At 35.2% G+C, this 18983-nt stretch overlaps 1 protein-coding gene across 1 annotated transcript; it reads right to left on the bottom strand.

Annotated features, from left to right (window-relative positions):
- Positions 1–382: 382 nt before the first annotated feature.
- On the bottom strand, positions 383–18501 carry LOC128557305 (zona pellucida sperm-binding protein 2-like). Its single transcript, XM_053544561.1, has 6 exons — positions 18408–18501; positions 9008–9151; positions 7541–7737; positions 4643–4778; positions 2680–2941; positions 383–2161 (listed from the first exon to the last, which is right to left on the bottom strand). The coding sequence occupies exons 1-6, from the start codon at positions 18499–18501 to the stop codon at positions 1981–1983; spliced, it is 1014 nt and encodes a 337-aa protein (XP_053400536.1). The 3' UTR covers positions 383–1980.
- Positions 18502–18983: the final 482 nt, after the last annotated feature.

Genomic DNA, 18983 nt, shown 5'->3' with positions numbered 1-18983 from the left:
TACAAATAATTTCACTCGGGCTGAAAGCCGTCGTACAAATAATTTCACTCGTGAAATTATTACGCCCGACGTTTGACCGCCCATCGTGTTAAAGCACTCTTTTACCTGAAGCATAGAATACAAGCAAGCAAAGTAGTAGTTGGCTTGGTTTGATTGATGCTATTCACGAGAGGTAATACACACACTCTTGCACCGGTTAGTTAACAAAATGTGCAATATTTGTTTTTGAAAAATGACGTCACGTAACATGTTTACTAGTATGCAAATGAAAAATAACATGGCGACTTGACGTTAAAATCTATACTGATGCATTCAAAAAGAGTGTTAAATTAAGATTGTTTTAGAAGACGCCACAACAAACGTAGAAACGACAACACTGAAAGATGAGTCCTGCTTATTTATTGAAGTTGTAACATAGAAAAGTAAATCATACGATAGAAAAGAGTAAAACTGAAACTGTATAATATATCAAGTCTAAATAAGAGTGACAAACAATCTATATCAAAGTATTTTAAGTATAACAAACAAGGCTTAATTAAGGTCTAATTGTGTACGTACAAAGGGCAGAACGTGAAGTGGTTGCAAACTTACATCAAGCGAGCGAACCAGTTGCAAACTTACAAAATGGCGTATATTTGCTAAAATCATCACACGTTCGCTTGTTGTTCTACGTTCGCTTGTTTTTTTTTTAACAGATAAGCATGCATCAGTTCTATATCTATGTCACTCTCGGTTTTGCGTTTAAGCGTCGTAGATTTCGAATTAGGTATAAAATGGTCATGTCCAATGTCCACAAGCACCAACAACATTCTCCGAGAGTTGGACACTAATTTTCAAGTTGATAACAAGTTTGTAACGAAAAAGAGCTTGAACAAAATATTTTTTGGGTACTGTATAGAATCATCTATGAAACATGCAAAACCAACCTTTTTATAAAATTATTCACAATTAGTTGTTTTGTCTCGTTTAAGGGTCCCAATACAGGCAAGCTTGATCTAAAGATTTAAAGAAGAAAAAAAAACCGGCAAGAAACGACGTCGTTCAAATATCAGAACCCGGACATCACCATTTCATACCTTCGATAACTCTGTCCATTCAAAATCTACGACGCTAAAACGCAAAACCGATTGTGATGTAGACATAGAAATGATGCATGCACATATCCGTAGAGTTCAAAATACCATACAAACCCACTTACCTGATAAAAAAATGCGAATGTGCGGTAGTTTTGGCAAATATCCGCCATTTTGTAAGTTTGCAACCATTTCGCTCGCTTGTAGTAAGTGTGCATCCAATTCACGTTCTGCCCAGTTAAAATATTATTTAATGTGAACACCGAATAACTGTCGGCATTTTTAAAAATATAAATAAACTATTTCTTTCGATAACAAGCGGAAAGACTTGCCTCAGTGGTTTAAGCCGACAGTATTTTTGATTTTGTCATGAAATACGGCATGTCTTTTTTAAATAACTGATCAGTCTTTGAAATAATGTTGATAATGGAAACATTATTAGCTACTAGCTTAATACCGAATGAAAACTGTTTACCATACAGAAGTACAAAATGAGTGTTCTCCTTTGGTTCAATCCATTCCGGGGTTTATCTCTTTTCCCTCTACATGTGTTTAGCCATTGCCACCGGAATAATATTGACCTCACGGGTGAGAGAACAGGTTCATTCACATACACGCAAACATTTAACCACACACATATCCACTCAGACTTTTAAACACACACACATATCCACTCAGACGTTTAAACAAACACATATCCACACGACCTGTATACATAGCAATACGCCTAAATCATAATGACTTTAAAATAAAAAGAATAAAATCTGATGTATACTCTGACTATACAATTTATTTAAAAGAAAGTAACCAGAATAATGTACGCGGAAACAAAAAGTACTTTTCGTGTATCCATATGCTCTTCTAGGTTAAAAACAATATTCTACTTCAGTTTCAACACACGTGAGGCCTATGTATTTGGAATACACGATATTTTACATTCTACTGATGTGTCCGTTGGTGAGCATATGAGGCCCTCACAGATGACGTAGATGCCGTTCTTATTTTCGGTGTACTCAAAGTAATCGAATACCAATTGTGTCTCATGTCCTGTCTGGGAAAGAATGTGTGTGTTGGTATCAGCCTCACATCTGAAATGGACAAATGATATACGACATTCCCTATCCGAACATGGACATGAAATGAACTTTATTATAAATCTTAAACAAAAAAGTAAAACAAATAAATCAATCTATCTATCAGTCAATCAGTCAGTCAAACAAACCAACAAACCAATGCATCAACCAATCCAACCATCCGTCCGTCAGTTAGTGAGCCAGCCAGTCAACAAACCAACCAAGACACAGCGTTGGCTGTGAGGCAAACACAAGTTCCGCGAAAAGCTGAGTGACATGTCATTAATTTTATGATTTTCGCATTGTCTGGAAGATTAAGACTGCTACAGTTGATACAACGTCGTTTACAATTCTTAGTAAAGCTTCTTATTCTAGTACTTATATACATTTCTAGTCATCACATTTCATTCAATATGAACCAAGTTTAACTTGTTTGCGGCACCTGCATGTGAGTTTTAAATACTTATTTTCGCACTTTAGATTTTTACGAATTTTTGTTATACACATTATATATTTCAAAAAGAGCATGTTACCCATTCTTGATCAAGTAGTATTTCATATTCTCAGGTGCATGTAAAGACGGTATGACATAGCACGTTTTAAGTTTCATTGTTATGGTCCAGTCTTTGATACTTGTAAACACCTTCAGGTAGATATGAGCCCCAGCAGATGCATTAAGGGGATTCCCATGGACTTTGTTATTAAAGCTCGGATCCAGATAGAATGAGATATTCAACTTTTGTTCTTGACCATATGATGTATGTCCAGTGACAACCTCGTCTTTGAATCCACCAGCTGAAAAAATAAAACAAACATGCAGGTGGCCGATGTGTTTACAGAGTCGAAGAAATTATGTAAGTGATCGTCTTTAGTTTCAAATTTCAATTATTTAAAGTTAAAAAAAACAAGAGAGAATCGTTTAAGATAATTCTAAAACGCAACAATATTTGGATTATTACTATGAATCGTATGCAGCTATACAATTTATTCATCACACGTTATCTACTGGTCGGAAAAAGAACTGACAACTTTGTTGCCTAAGTAGAATATGCTGAATGGACACATCATGCATACATATAAATACATTAATTAACCTATATAATTATGCACTGAACAAATCTTCTAGTGTTTTTCACTATTTTTCTATTTATTTCACCAAAATTTGATAAAATTTAAACAAATGAAGACACTGCAATGCAATATTTTGTTTCAGTTAGGTTTTATTTTGACTTTTAATCTTTTATGTGAAGTTATGGTAGGTTTCAATCAGCATTGCCCAGAATTTTGCCGTAATGGTTACAAGTGTTCGCTTGTGGAAACAAAACATCGTGTTGAACACAATATATTTATGAGATGCTATTTTTATTTTCTGATGGTCGCGTCCATTAAGTTATGGCGTTACCCCATTTGGTTTCCTAATCAGTCACGAAGCGCAACATCTGCGCACTGACTCTCGTGAGAAACTGATGACGTCATGCAAAGTTAATAACAAAAATCAAGATCAACATTTTGTATATTTATGAATTTAATTATTATAAATTATAAATATAATCATTTTCAACAAAGTTCATGAAAAACATACCTTAAAAGGTTTAAATTCACAGAAAAGATCAATAAATAACAATTCTATACGGCCTATTTGTTTTCAAACTGAAGAGTACCCTGATCAGGTCACAACTGTAATGGCGGACAAAATATTGCAGACAGCGGTACCTATTTGAAACATGTGTGTATAACTTGTGCTCATAATTTGTTACATGGTTTATTTTATGTCAGATTAAAAGAAAAATGAATTAGAATCTTTTTAAGTAAAATGTAACATGGCATTTCATTTGATGAAATTATAGCGTGACAGGCTCCTGGCACGATCCATACGGAATTCGTTTTAGTCAGGATATAAACAGCTTTGAGCTGAATTTTTTTAGCTATCAAATAATTTAATTTCTTAGGTCACTTTCAATTAAAAGCTAATTGTCACTTTAATAAGCTCAAAGATATATTTTTCAATTTCTATAAAAATCAGAAAAATGCAATTTTTGAGGTTTCTTTGTTATTATTGTATCGTTTAGTCTAAAAGAAGAATTTATTTAAAATTTACATGCAGTGAAACTATTGCTCAGTAAATAGGATTGAGTACAAATGTAATCATCAGAAGTTCAAATAAATGATCTTGTAAAATGGCTAAATAGAAATATTGTTGTGCATATTTATGGTCTAGCAATGTACTGCGGGTACGGAATTGAAATTTCGATACAAGTATGACGCGTACTTTATCTATTGAAAATCGCATCAAGCCTTCATTCTTTTTTATGCTAAACTTAAAAGAAAATCCACATTCTTAGAAGGAAACGTGAACCTCAAAACGTACAAGCTAATCCAGGTACACTGCCGCGCATTTGCAGTATATAACTTAAATTTACAAAATTAGAATGGAATTTTGGCAACGACAATTTCTTAATTATTATTTCTAGAATATATGATTCAAAACAATTTTACCAGAAACTGAACCGTTCGCTGTTAAGTCGCATTCTACTTCCAATTTCCAAATATAACGTTTGATGATGAATGCAAACTGAGGATTACGTTCAACAGCAATAAGTTCGTTGGCATAAACTTGCAAGTCGTTCATGTCCTGTAAGAATGAAGAACATGCTCCAATTCAGATTGTACTGATCAAGCTATAGTTAACAATGCAATGCATCACAATTTTTTATTTTTGTTGGGTTTAATGTCGCACCGACACACTTATAGGTCATATGGCGACTGTCCAGCTATGATGGTGGAGGAAGACCCAAGGTGCCCCTCCGTGCACTATTTCATCACGACTAGGCACCTGGGTAGAACCACCGACCTTCCGTAAGCCAGCTGGATGGCTTCCTCACATGAAGAATTCAACGCCCCGAGTGAGGCTCGAACCCACATCGATGAGGGGCAAGTGATTTGAAGTCAGCGACCTTAACCACTCGGCCACGGAGGCCCCTCAATGCATCACAAGGTTAGCTTTTTGTAAAAGCTAATCAGCGGCCCGTTTGTTATGATCAAGATAACTGAGACTGAAAGATCTGTGTAATACATAATATCGGTATACCATCGAGTAGTTACGCAAAATAGAAACAAATTTCATTTAGAAAGAGTCTCTTTGGGTTTATATATTGCAATAGTTGGATCTCGGCTTACTAATGAAATTGCAATTTAGGCGATTTTATTTTTCTAACAAAATCAAATAAACATTTTTTCCCTTTAAAATCAAATAGATCTGGTTTGGTTTCGCCTCCTCTGATAGGGCAACGCTTTAATTTATACTAAATCTGTTGGTCTTAGTGTATTGGATTTTTTGATTTTATTATGTAATTCAATTTTAATGTCGTCAGATTTTTTCTTTGGTCAGATCACGCCTCTGCAGGACTGTTTACATCAGGTAGGAAGTGACTTCTCAGTGTTTCCAAAGCGTAGATCCATGTTGTTGATGAAATAAGGTATTATGAGCGGCAGTTTTATTTTTGATTTTGCTTTATTAATAAGCTTATTGTACAAATTAGAAAGGATCTAGACCGTTTTCATTGTGATTTTGCAGGTTTAAGTGCTATTCATTGAGAAAATGTCTACATACGCGTAATTGCTAAATATATATATGGCTATATATGTTTTTGTTTCACTGAAATGCTCTAGAGTACTGAAAAATGAGATACACAGATTAAATTGTTTATATGAAATAAAGGAGCTGAGTAATTATCATGTAACCTAAATAAAGAAAAATTTTCGTTCAAATTATATTCTATATTTGTGGACGGATAGCTCAGTGGTTTGCACACTGGCCTTCCAATCCTGAGGTCGGGGGATTCGATCCTTGGCAGCTTCTCGGGGATTTTCAGAAACGCTTTTCAGTGTTTCCCACCCAACTAGAGGTGTACTGGTCAGGAACCCAGGCAATCCTTGCGTGTATCAGTGCTATACACTGGGCACGTTAAAGAACCAGGCTGTCTATTCGCAACGAGCTAGGCTAAGTTAGCCGGACAAGCCTGTATCTGATTTCTGATCTCTCTGTCGTGGGGGCTTTGTCTTACTCTGTCCCTCTGGTCAGATCGCTCTGTGTCTGTACTAGTAGAGAATGAATTATGCGCCCTGTGTGGTTGCATTTGAACTATGTAAAGCGCCTTTGAACGTGAAATTGATCATGAAAAGGGCGCTATATAAATCTGGTATAATAATAATAATAATAATATATTTGATGTTTAACTAAAATCATATAGAAATTGGAGAGGATTTTTTCAGTTACTTTAAAACTTCGTATTACTGTTACAAATTGTACAAAATTCATGATGTACCGTATTCATCAGAACATAGAAGTCGTCCATTATAAACAAGTCCATGACGAAGGATTCAAAAGTCGCAGAGATGAAATTCCTTTCGGTAGCTTAAAACGATATTGGTTTTCAGCTTGCCAAAGCAATTGCAATTAAATTATGATTGCTCGCACAAACTGATGGCTTCGGTCTTTTTCGTTGTGTTTAAAAAAACCCTATCTTAATACCGTTTTGTCGATATGGTCCGGAATAAATATGGAAATACAATTAAGCCCAAACAATAATTGCTCTTACTAAGGCCCTTTTGATACCCCATACCTCCCGCCCCATAAGGTCTCAAGAGGAAGTCAAAGCTCCCAACTGATACCGCATTGTCTATTCTTCAAAGATATAGGTTACAAAAGTAAAGACCAGACAAGCAAGTACACTAACTTTGACCAATTTGACTCTTAAGACTTTGAAGATAACACTGTACTTGCAGACCACAATATTATCACATATTTAAATAAAATCAGGTTAGGGAAAGAATGGATGATAATATAGCCCGAACAAGAAAGTTACGTTTCTAGAGCCCCTTTGTCCCTCGGAACTTTGAAGATAAAGAAGGTCACACATTCGTCGCATCTCAAATTTGTGTTAAAATGATTATTCTGACTTTAGTTAAAACATTGGTATAAGGATGACGCATGTATGGCCTAGAAAAGAAAGTACAATTGCTAAGAACCTTTTGGCCATCCTGACCTTTTGCTTAAAGGACAGGATGACGAGTTATGTACATTACACTCAGCAATGGTGTGATAAGCTCATGTGCCAAGTTCAAATATAATCAATAAGGTGTCCGAACAAGGACAGATAGGCAGACGGACATACAGAACGGTAAAAGTAATTACAGTTTGGCTTTCCCCCAAAAATAGAGGCCATGATAATAAACTAATAGCTATGTAAGCTCTGTACATTTATGTTGGACGATGCTAAGTGTAGAGATGGTTATTACGAATAATTAAAGTAATTAAAGGAAAAATGTATAAAGGATAATATTATGATAAATGCAAATAATGATAAATAAAACATATTTCTAACTTAAACTCACTTTCTGATTAGTAAGGCATTCACTCAAACCCTGTTGAAATCTCAGAACACCTGTTGTTTCAGAACCAGTGCATCTGTTTTCACCTAGATAGATGTCAGTTGTTTTGACAGTAGGGTAGAGATCATGCAGCAGTGTCATGTTTATCTTGATATCCCAGTTATCCTGATTGCAACCCACAAGGATTGAGTCCTTCAGTTCTTTAAAACATATAGAAAGCCACATTATAAATAGAGTATATTTGACATAATAATCTTGCTAGCGGCACAGCACATGATTCATGCAAATTGTTTTGAAGTGAAGAAAATACTTTCATTAGTTAGTAGTCATAAACAAGAGGGTCATAAAGACCCTGCATCGCTCACCTGGCCTATTTCTTACCCCAGATAATCTAGTATCTTCCAATTTGACCTAGATTTTATTAAAAAATTCAGCCCATGGTTTATGTAAATTTTGTAGAATGTTAACAAATTTTAAAATGTATTGACCTAATGATCTAGTTTGTGATTTCAATTGATCCGGTTTTGAACTAAACTTAGATTTCATAATGACAGTCATTACACGTCTGATGAAGACCAGGTAGAACATTTGGTCTCTCGTGTGTTAACAAAGTTTTTCTTTGCTATAACCTAATAACCTATCTTTTTATCTCAACTTACTTGATTCCGACCTTACGCAGAAAAACAGACTGGCATTATTTTAAGAAGGTCAGGTAGAAAATGTGGTCTCTAGAGTATTAGCATTTTTTATTATTTGATCTAATGACCTAGTTTTTTTTTTATCTCGGATAACCTAGTTTAGTTTCAAACTCTTGCGAGATTTGTCGAATGAAACATTCTGATCAAGTTTTATTACGATTGAACTAATACTGTGACCCCTAGAGTGTTAACAGTACAATTGTTGACGACGAAGCATGACACACAACGGCGGACGACAGGCAACGGGCCCTCACAGATTATTGCGCTCATATGAGCTAAAAAGAAGTAAAAACAATCAAGTGATATATTTAAATGAGGTCCGCTTGTTGGCACTAATAATCTTAAAAATACGCATGCAGTCTGTTAAATGTTTAGAAACGTTCTCTAATGCATTAGGCGAGCAATAGATACACACAAAGATGTCTTTCTTTGGAAGAATCAGAACTGACCTCTTTATATGAAAATAATAAAAAAAATATCTTAAATAGGTATTGAATTGTGATTTTTTTTCATACTTATCTAATGCACGTTGCACAAAAGTTAGTTTTCAGGAAAACAAGTTGTTTACTATACGTTTGATAAACCATTATTTCAAACCGCTGAAAAGGAAAAAAACTTGTGTTTTGTTTTCAATCATACATGTTTTTAAAAATAACTCCAGAAATTATGCATTTTGTTTATGGAGCACGACCTTCTACATTTGATAAATGTGCTCGATTAAAATAATGTTGATCCCCTTCCAAACATGCAGACTTTGTCAAGTTCAACATACCATTTGGCTTTGTTTTGATCAGAAGTTCAAAACCACTCATCTGATCTCCGTTGTCGCTCATAAACGTCAGGGTTAAAGTATTGCCTGCTGTAGTAAAGACTGAGTCTGGCCTTTGCCAAACACCGCATATTCTATCACCAATTCCTGCAACAAAATCAAACTGCGTACAGCGTTTGCAATATTTTATATGTACAATTGTGGCAATTATGAATGTATACAGATCAAAACAGTTAATTCCCAATTTGTAGTTCTGCCAATATCTGAAAAATTACTGAAGGTACTCTTATGAAATTAATAACTCCGGTGACCTGAATATTCAACCTGGAAAGCATAAATACATGTACTGTAAGTAGGAAGAGTTAAATTTACACAAATAATCAATGCAATTTCAACAAGAGGCAGGTGTAAACTGTATTTCCCATTTATTGTAAGTGTAATAAGTTAATACCCTATACACTGTAAATGGAAAGGATTAGAAATTACTTATTTAGACTATTAAATAGAAAAGTTAATTTTCTAATGAGTTCTGCAATACCGTGCCACATAATATTAATAAGGAAAACAAGCATGGTAATGCCAAGCATCACAATATCTTTTCGTCTTTCCATATCTTTGACATCTTGATATGATATTAACATCAGGTTGTTCTAAATGTATACTTAATTTCAAAACAGAATTTCAATACTGCGATATTGCCAAAATAGCAAATGGCGGGTTGGATGTATTTGTAATTATTTTATGACTCGTAAATTCCGCTTATACCATTGGTCGAACGCTGGTCAGACATGTAAACATTATTTCTTATAAACAATGTAACTGGACTTGATCAAGGTGATACCCACCTCTAGTCCAGAAGAACTTAAACTGAACTTGGTATTTTTGAAGTTTCCTGTTCTTTAGGATTCAATTAATGGGAATCCTCCGAACGACAACTTGCCATCTGCGGTGATTTTTAAAGAAAATTCAAAATGACCGCCATCGTCAAATTTAAGTTTTGTTTTCTTTGAAAGGAATAGCGAGGAACCTTGTAGTGGGGTTAATTCAAGGTTCTATTGCTTTGATGTTGTTATTTGGATGAAACATACACAATGTACGACGGTTTTCGCTTCGTGACCCTTGGGCATTTGTGTGTGTGTGTGTGTGTGTGTGCGTGTGCGTGTGCGTGTGCGTGTGTGTGCATGTGTGTGTGTGCGTGTGTGTCTGAGTTTGTAAACGCTGCCAACTGGGTAATTTCGTATGAATACACACCAACGTACTGGGGATACGCCTCGAACCGGGGAATTCCCCAGTTCATTTTAACAATACCACGTTATTCCTGACCTTCAAATTAGTCATACCTCGAAATTTGAGCTGTATTTTCTGGCGGGATACAATATTAATATCGCAAGGTTGAAATTTGATTTTGCACCATTAATTTAAACTTATGGATTTCACTCATTATTCTAAGCTTATGAGTGAAAAGACTATGTTGATTAATTCATCAACTACCAATTAAATATCTTTTTACGTTCACAAAGACAGTATAATATATTTATGTTACCGCATATCTTTTCCGGCTTATTGTGTTATGCGCTTTTATTTCTATGTTAATGACTTGATTTGACAATACTTATGTTAAACTGAGAATATTATAATTCACAGGAACACTACTCAAAATATAAATTCTATATATAATATGAGCCGCGCCATGGGAAAACCAACATAGTGGGTTTGCGACCAACATGGATCCCGAGGATCCATGCTGTTCGCTAAAGGTTTCTCTACTTGCAATAGGCTTTGAAAGCGAACAGCATGAATCCTGACCAGACTGCGCAGGCTGGTCTGGATCCATGCTGGTCGCAAACCCACTATGTTGGTTTTCTCATGGCACGGCTCATATAATCACTTTCAACTTCAGGCGCGGTGCTGAAATATACTAATTCCTTTTGAATTACCGTGCTGCATTTGAAAAAATAAATGTAGTATTGCCTCCAAAGATGTTCATATATTCAGCTCATAATGCAATTACCTATGTAAATTTAACAGTAATACAGCGGCAAAGCCAGAGAATTTTAATACAGTTTCGTTATTTGTAAAAAAAAGAACAACAACATTTGTACACTAACTTATTGATATTATTTACTACACATCAAAGAAATGCATATGAGGATCTGACTCCAGTACGTTTAAAATACTGATTAAGAACACGTGAAAATAATAAAACCTATATCATACAGTAGCTAACTCATGCAATTATCTTAACACAAGATTTTCATGCTATTTTCGCGCTGATTTTGTTCAGCAATCGCAATGTGTTGAAATCTATGATGTAAAAATGTCCCAAAAGTAAAAACGATACTAATACCTCTCAAAAACCTGTCCTGCATTTGAAACAGCATTTGTTATGTCGTTACCTCCTACGATGTTTATACATGTATATGCAGCTGTCAACTTGTTACGCAATTATCTACGTATGTTGAAGAGTAGTGAATACTACAAAGCCGAAATAGTTTAATACAGTTTTATTTTATTAAGTATTTGTCAAATTTAGAGACCACATTAATCATAACATTAGTACAATCTGATAAGTGTTGATCTCTAAACGAAGATTAAACGACATCACATCGTCTCTGATTTTTGATTTCCATTATTGCATTCTTATGTTATCCAATCAGACGACTTGTTCGATTGTCAAAGAGTAAGAAAATATACAGTTATTCCAGGATTTCGAACCCGGGACCCCTCGCTTACAAAGCAAGTGGCCTACCGACTGAGCTAACCGGCTATCTGATACATTACAACATAAGAATTGTAAATATCAAAAGTCAATGCTACAGGTAGATTTGCAAGATGTTGTAAACTAGGCTCTGATTGGCTAGTGAAAGGGCCGTCAGAACGAGGCAATGAATAGGTCGTTTTCAGATCCTATGCGTAGCGTAATAGGAGATGTACTTTAGTCAGATTGAACATTAGTACATTATCTGATTGATTTTATCTACTACACATCGAAGAAAATGACACAAGGATCTGACTCCAATACATTCTTAAAACTGTTTAAACACTTGGAAATTCTAAAGCCTAGATCATAGCTAACTCGTGCATTTACCTTAACACGGGAATTCCATGCTATTTTTGTGTGATTTTTGTTTAGCGATCGCCAAGTCTAGAAATTCATGATAGAAAAATGTTTCAACAAAGCATAGGCTATAAAGTGTGTTGTACATGTCCGAAATAATTGTAGTTTACGACGGTTCAAATAAAATGATAATGCTGCGGCTGCACGGGTTTAGGATCATTTGGCAAAAAATATAGAAACCGTGAGACATCAATTAAACACATGGGAATCACAGCAAAACAATTATCATGCAAAAAAAAAAAAAAAAAAAAAATAATAAAAAAAAAAAAAAAAAATTTGATGTTCACATAACGAACAGATATATCCTACAGAAAAATTGTCCCCATATTCTGCAACCTGAAGCACACTATTTTAAAACTTATATCATGAATTTGCTATATTTTAATAAGCGTCTTATCTTTATAAACTGTCGCTTTTAGCATTATAAAAGTTATTAAGTTGTTACACAAAAACCATTGACGTGTAAAGTTTGAAAGCTCAAAGTCTCAGTGCATTACTGACATACCAAGGGTAATTTTTACAATGCATATGCTCATTAACTAAAAGGAGTTTTTTTCTGTCATTGACATTCTTATCATTCTACAATAAGTATGAGTATGACATACAATTATATCTGCGCATGATATTTTCTTCAATTTCAGGTCCGTAGAAGTTCATTTTGATCAAAACAACGTTTTAAGAAATTTTGTTGTTGGACGGGGTGGGAACGACCTCACTCACTTACTTATCAGTTTTGTTCATTCAGCGATATATCACACCGTGCGTTTATTGCGGTAGCATTTTATGTGGTATTTTGGGGAAATAAAGAACGAAAATTATTGATGATTGAACTGACAGTGCTGATGAAATAGAAACAATCACAGTATTCTACAGATGCGTTCCCGAGGTATTAGAAAATACAATATGTAACGCATCGTATGAATTCACAACTTATTATACATGTACTAATCGTTTGATTGAAACTTGAAAACAGAGAAACTTTATTGCGATTGAAGGATTTTATTGAATATAAAGCTTTAAAATACATAACGATATTATTCGTTGTTACATATATTGTTTTTTCATAGTTCACTCATGTAACTGACCGACACAAAATAAGACATTTCCCTATTTGGTGACACATTAACGCAGTATTTATTATGGGTGCAAGTATATTTTTCTTTAGTTTTGACAGTGGCATACGTATGATTTACTGGTATTAATAGCATTGAGGGAAACGCAAATAAATAATCATAAAAATACTTACGATTTAAATGTTTTTATTAAAACAACAATATCATGAATTTAAAATTCCTATGACTGATTTCATTTTAATCTTCCTTGATCAGAACGATTTTTACACGAGCATTCCGTTTCTGCATGTACTTTGTTTTGAAAGAGTACTGATAAACTTTGCGGTAAATTCAGCTGTTGCTTCAGTTTTCATTCTCCTACCTTTGTAACGTTTTACTTTATATACATTTTCGTGATCGAAACTCAAGATAGTTTTGTTTGCAATTAAATCATGTTCAGTTTCTAAAGGAAAAATCGTCACAAAATTGGGAAAATGACTTTCCGAGTGTGGGATTCGAACACACGACCTTCACAAATTTTGAAAGATTAACTATGTAAAGTCAACGTTTTACTGAAGTCTGGTTTTCTAAAAGAAAAGAAGATAAAACCAAACCTTTATACGGGAAAATAGTTTGGAAACACAATAAATATGATTGGAAATGCTGTAAACTTTGTTTAAGTCTTTTTTTAATATTGATTGCTATTTTCCCGGGCAAGAAATAACGATTTTCATGCAAAAGTCAGGGACTGCGAGTCATTGCGGAGTTTGAATTAAGATTCCCCGATTTTTATTTCCTGTTTCCGCATATCGAACCTAAAATTTTACTTTGCATTTCAATAAGCGCAAAATTCTTTTTTCTAAGAAAATCAAGTTTTCGTTAACCTGTTATCGGAGAGAAAAGCGCAAATAAAAATAAATGCTTTGTTTCTGTCATTCTTCCTGATTTAGAGTCATGTGTTTGCCTCAGTTCTATCTTATTCAAATTATTTACCTACTACTATAATTGTTTTCGTCTCAAGCCTGAGTCATGCGTTGATATCCTACTCTGGGAACGTCATTTTTGTAATGCCTTATCTTTTTGAAACTTATCATAATTAAATAGCAAACGGTACTATAGTTTAAATCATGATAATGTATACAATGTATATATAATAATACACAGTTTAAATGTAGGAACACAACAACTGAAAAATATACTGAATATTACGCCGATTGGGAGATTATCCAAATAAGTTGTCTGTGTTATTTGTTTGACTGTTAATTCTGTCTTTTGAACGAGTAGAATTGCAGGAAAAATAAACTGTCTGCTTAGCACAGATTCAAGGGTGGATCCAGGGATTGGGGAATTTTTTCTCGCTCGCTACGCTTCCATAGGTAATTCATCATTTGTTCTGGGTGAAAATATAAATATGCATTTTTTCTCGCTCGCTATGCTCGCATAGGCAATTTGTCTTTTGTTTGGGTAAAACAATGCATTTTTTTTCTTGCTCGCTACGCTCGCACAATAAAAGTCCGACAAGTTTGCATGAGCTCCTATAAATAGAGGATATTTGTTTGTTTCAGTGAAATATCAATTTTATGTCATAAGTGAGCATCACAAACTGATATTTTCACGAGCTTTTTATTTTACGTTAATAAACTTTAGTAACCCCTCCCCATAAAAATCCTCAGAAATCGGGCTTAGAAATTCCATTCCTGGATACTTAAGCAAGAATAAGTCTGACGAGTCATTAAAACATGGACTATACGTAGCATGTTATTTGGGTTGATTTTATCATAAAACCTGTCCTTTTTCAATACCAAAAAAAATGCACCTCAGAATGCCAAGAATGCACCAGATGGATCTATTGTTTTCAAAATGTTCCGGTGGGGTGGGGTGGGGAGGGGGAGATGGGGACATGCCCACGGACCCTCATAGTTGTTCTACTACAAATATTTTGCAACCCTTACACCAAATCCTGTATCCGCCCTGAGATTTATGAATGCCTAATTAATTGTTTTAGTTAAAACATAAAGAAGGAACTAAACATACAATATTACTTATTCTTGCAAACCAGACGGGGATTTCCGGTATCTTTACCGGTACTGGAAAAGTCCATCTTACACCCCGGGGTGGTGTAAAATGGCTCTCGTGTTGTAAATGACGTATAAGAACTACATATTTGTAAAAGATTTGTGTAGTAATTTATATTCTATTTAAAAAACGGAATGAAAATTCAATACCTTGACAGTTCCTATTGGTTCCTGATAGTATATTTCTCGATTCAAATCACGTTATTTTATCAAAAATTCATAACGTTACGCTGCAACTGGTAAAACAAAACCGGAACTAAACATTGTTGTTCGTTTTGAAACGTCATGACGTCTTTCCTGTTTACGGACGTGGTTTCCCGCGCTTTGTTTAAATATACTGCCATAAGAAATAGTTCTAAAAAAGAAAGCTGTTCAATTGATTTTATTTTTATTATTATTTCTTGAAACCGGTATGCAAGAAAAAGATTCTACCACTGGTTATAGGTGCAGATGGAAATATCCGGCTCTCGGGTAACTGTTTAGGCGGTAACTCGGCAGAGAGCCTCGTTACCGCCTAAACAGTTACCCTCGAGGCCGGATATTCCTATCTGCACCTACAACCAGTGAAAGAATCTTAAAATATCGAAGTTCAAAAGTTGCTGTAGACAATGGAAAGTGATTTAAGCACACAACTGATAAAACCAGATACTGTTTTGTGCTTTATCATGTCTCTGCATCATGAGTCTGGTTTGTTCTTCGATTGTTCTATGCCTTGTCATAAAAGGTAATTTTTTAATGTTAACCTTTGACATAGACAATTTTTGATTGAATGTCGAATGATTGACGTGCTACATGTACCTACATACAGAATATAGAACATTCTCTATTGTCTGACTGCCTCTGTTTTCGGTTGGTTAGAATCGCTGACTTAAAATCACTCGTAAGTACTCACTGATTAAGGGGCATGGGTTCAATCCTTGCTACCGACCGGGTCTCTTTATGTAAGAAATATAACAGCTTGAGCACTAGTACTTGATCTGTCCAGGAACGATTGTTGGGTAAACTGCCCACCTGACATAACTGAAATAGTGTTTAAAATGGCGTAAACCCCATCAAATCAAGTTAAGTCCCTCGGTTGTCTTTTCTCATATATATGATATGTAACAGGAGCTTCCACATTCACCATTTTAATAGCTAGTTCCTCGTTTCAACTTTACACACGTACCCGGTTAGTTATACGCTTGTACCTCATTTAGTCTTTACACTAACTCCCCGTTTTGTTGAAACACACAATTCCACATTTCGTCTATACACAAACACCCGGTTTGTTACACATTCACCTCAGTTGGTTTAACACAAAATTTCCCCGCTCTGAATGTGAAAAATCCCATTGCTTAACAATTGAAGATAGCTTTAATCTAAAGCCTCGGATAATTTTAAGATCATAAGAATAAGAGTTGATTTGAAAACATGATAACTGTAGCTACAGTAATAAAGAAGTTCCCAGTTGGTAGGTTTATAGCTTACATCCCCGATTGGTTGCGTTTACATGTATGTGTGTGTGTGTGTGTGTGTGTGTTTTCAGAATGGCTGCCATCAGAATACAAGATGTTTTTATTCCTATTTCAATTCAGCTGATTACTTAATAGCTGATAAAGTTGTTGTTTTTATTTGCAATATCACTTATTTTGTAGAAATGATGACAACCTGAAACAAAATTATTGATAAAAAAATGCATGAAACGTCGAAAAGACGCAAGTTCTATTAAATGCTTTTAGAGCATATGTACACAGGATATTATTCAATAAACAAGAGCTGTCTCCATACGATGACACATGCCCCCGATGGCACTTTGAATGAATAGTTATGGCCGATGTTAGAGTTTAGGACCTTTGACCTACGGAGCTGGGTCTTGCGCGCAACACGTCGTCTTACTGTGTCACACATTCATGCGTAGTCATTTGAAAATCCATGCATAAATGACAATGATATGGACCGGACACGCCCATCAATGCACTATCATGAAAAATGACCTTTAATGTCTAAGTGTGACCTTGACCTTTGAGCTACGGACCTGGGTCTTGCGCGAGACAAGTCGTCTTACTGTGGTACACATTCATGCCAAGTTATTTGGAAATCCATCCATCGATGACAAAGATATGGACCGGACACGCCCATCAATGCACTATCCTTTAACGTCTAAGTGTGACCTTAACCTTTGAGCTACGGACCTGGGTCTTGCGCGCGACACGTCGTCTTACTATGGTACACATTCATGCCAAGTTATTTGAAAATCCATCCATCGATGACAAAGATATGGACCGGACACGCCCATCAATGCACTATCCTTTAACGTCTAAGTGTGACCTTGAACTTTGAGCTACGGACCTGGGTCTTGCGCACGACACGTCGTCTTACTGTGGTACACATTCATGCCAAGTTATTTGAAAATCCATCCAACGATGACAAAGATATGGACCGGATACGCCCATCAATGCACTATCCTTTAATGTCTAAGTGTGACCTTGACCTTTGAGCTACGGGCCTGGGTCTTGCGCGCGACACGTCGTCTTACTGTGGTACACATTCATGCCAAGTTATTTGAAAATCCATCCATCGATGACAAAGATATGGACCGGACACGAAAATTGCGGACAGACAGACCGACAGACCGACAGACGGTTCAAAAACTATATGCCTCCCTTCGGGGGCATAAAAATAGCACCGTTACATTGGGGTGAACGTTTGTTTATAAAAAAATTCCCCAATGTTGACAAGATGTCATTCGCCCGTTTTTTGCTCAATATAACCTAAATGACAAACTGTAATAAATTCTTGTATATACCCTATCGCACGGTTCAGTATCTTTTCTCTATTATTGTACTAGACTACTCGGCCTATCGGCCTCTGGTCAAGTCCATGAAAATGGATATTCACTTCATCAGCATACAATTCTGTTTAATATACAGTGCAATATATACGCAAAATAAGAATACTTGTATATGCAGATGTAATGTAAGATTTCTCTGTTACTTTCAGCTGTATTTCGTCAGCATTACTAGTATTTCTATTTGAAGAAATTTTAGTACATGTATTTAAACTACGCCGCTGTTTTTTCCGCCGGACATCTTTCTCCGGACATTCACAGACTTGAATCTTACTGGAAGCATAACCAGTGCATTAACCTATTTCATTTAAGATGAAATATAATATCTTACCCGTTACGTATGTTGTCTGGGCTCCTTGACCATCTTTGACATCTAACCAATCACAGCCGCATTTTGCACAGTCTTCAATGTTAGAATATTGCATCAATATCTGCAGTAAAATAACTTTTATCAGAAACGTAGTAACAAAATATATGTATGCCTGGTATAATCAAATTTTGTATTGGAATGACTACAATATTGTCCCACCTCTTCAAATTTGTATATTTTACACAATATAAGGCCAAAAATATATCATTGAAAAGCATTCTCAGTCATAAAACCAAAACTCACGGAATTAATAAGTACTCTGATGATAAAGAATTAGACAATAGATAATACCATAACTTTTAAAACTTATTTGTTAAAGTCCTTCAATAAAGCAAAGATTTATGGAAAATGAAAGCGAATGTTTGCTGAATTTTTGGTCGGAGTATTCGCTATGGTCAGTGCACCGACTTTCAACACTCAGCATTCAGAAAATAACAGAAAACGTAACTGTGTTTGTTAGGTAAGTCCAGTTGAAGAACACAAATTGACAGCAACATTTTTTTCTGAAGTTTTCTTCCTTAAAATATAGACAATGAA

Source organism: Mercenaria mercenaria, chromosome 5, assembly GCF_021730395.1.
Source record: "Mercenaria mercenaria strain notata chromosome 5, MADL_Memer_1, whole genome shotgun sequence".
NCBI lineage: Eukaryota > Metazoa > Mollusca > Bivalvia > Venerida > Veneridae > Mercenaria > Mercenaria mercenaria.
Note: the sequence above shows the minus strand (reverse complement) of the source record. Positions and strands in the feature narration are given on the sequence as shown.

What these genes read in the sequence shown, in the direction of transcription:
- LOC128557305 (XM_053544561.1), bottom strand. Translation starts at nt 18,501, where the DNA reads ATGCAATATTCTAACATTGAAGACTGTGCAAAATGCGGCTGTGATTGG. An exon ending in AGCGAACGGTTCAGTTTCTG is followed by an intron (nt 2,942 to 4,642) that starts GTAAAATTGTTT and finishes TTATTTTTTCAG; the next exon opens with CTGGTGGATTCAAAGACGAG. An exon ending in TACTACTTGATCAAGAATGG is followed by an intron (nt 2,162 to 2,679) that starts GTAACATGCTCT and finishes TGTCCATTTCAG; the next exon opens with ATGTGAGGCTGATACCAACA.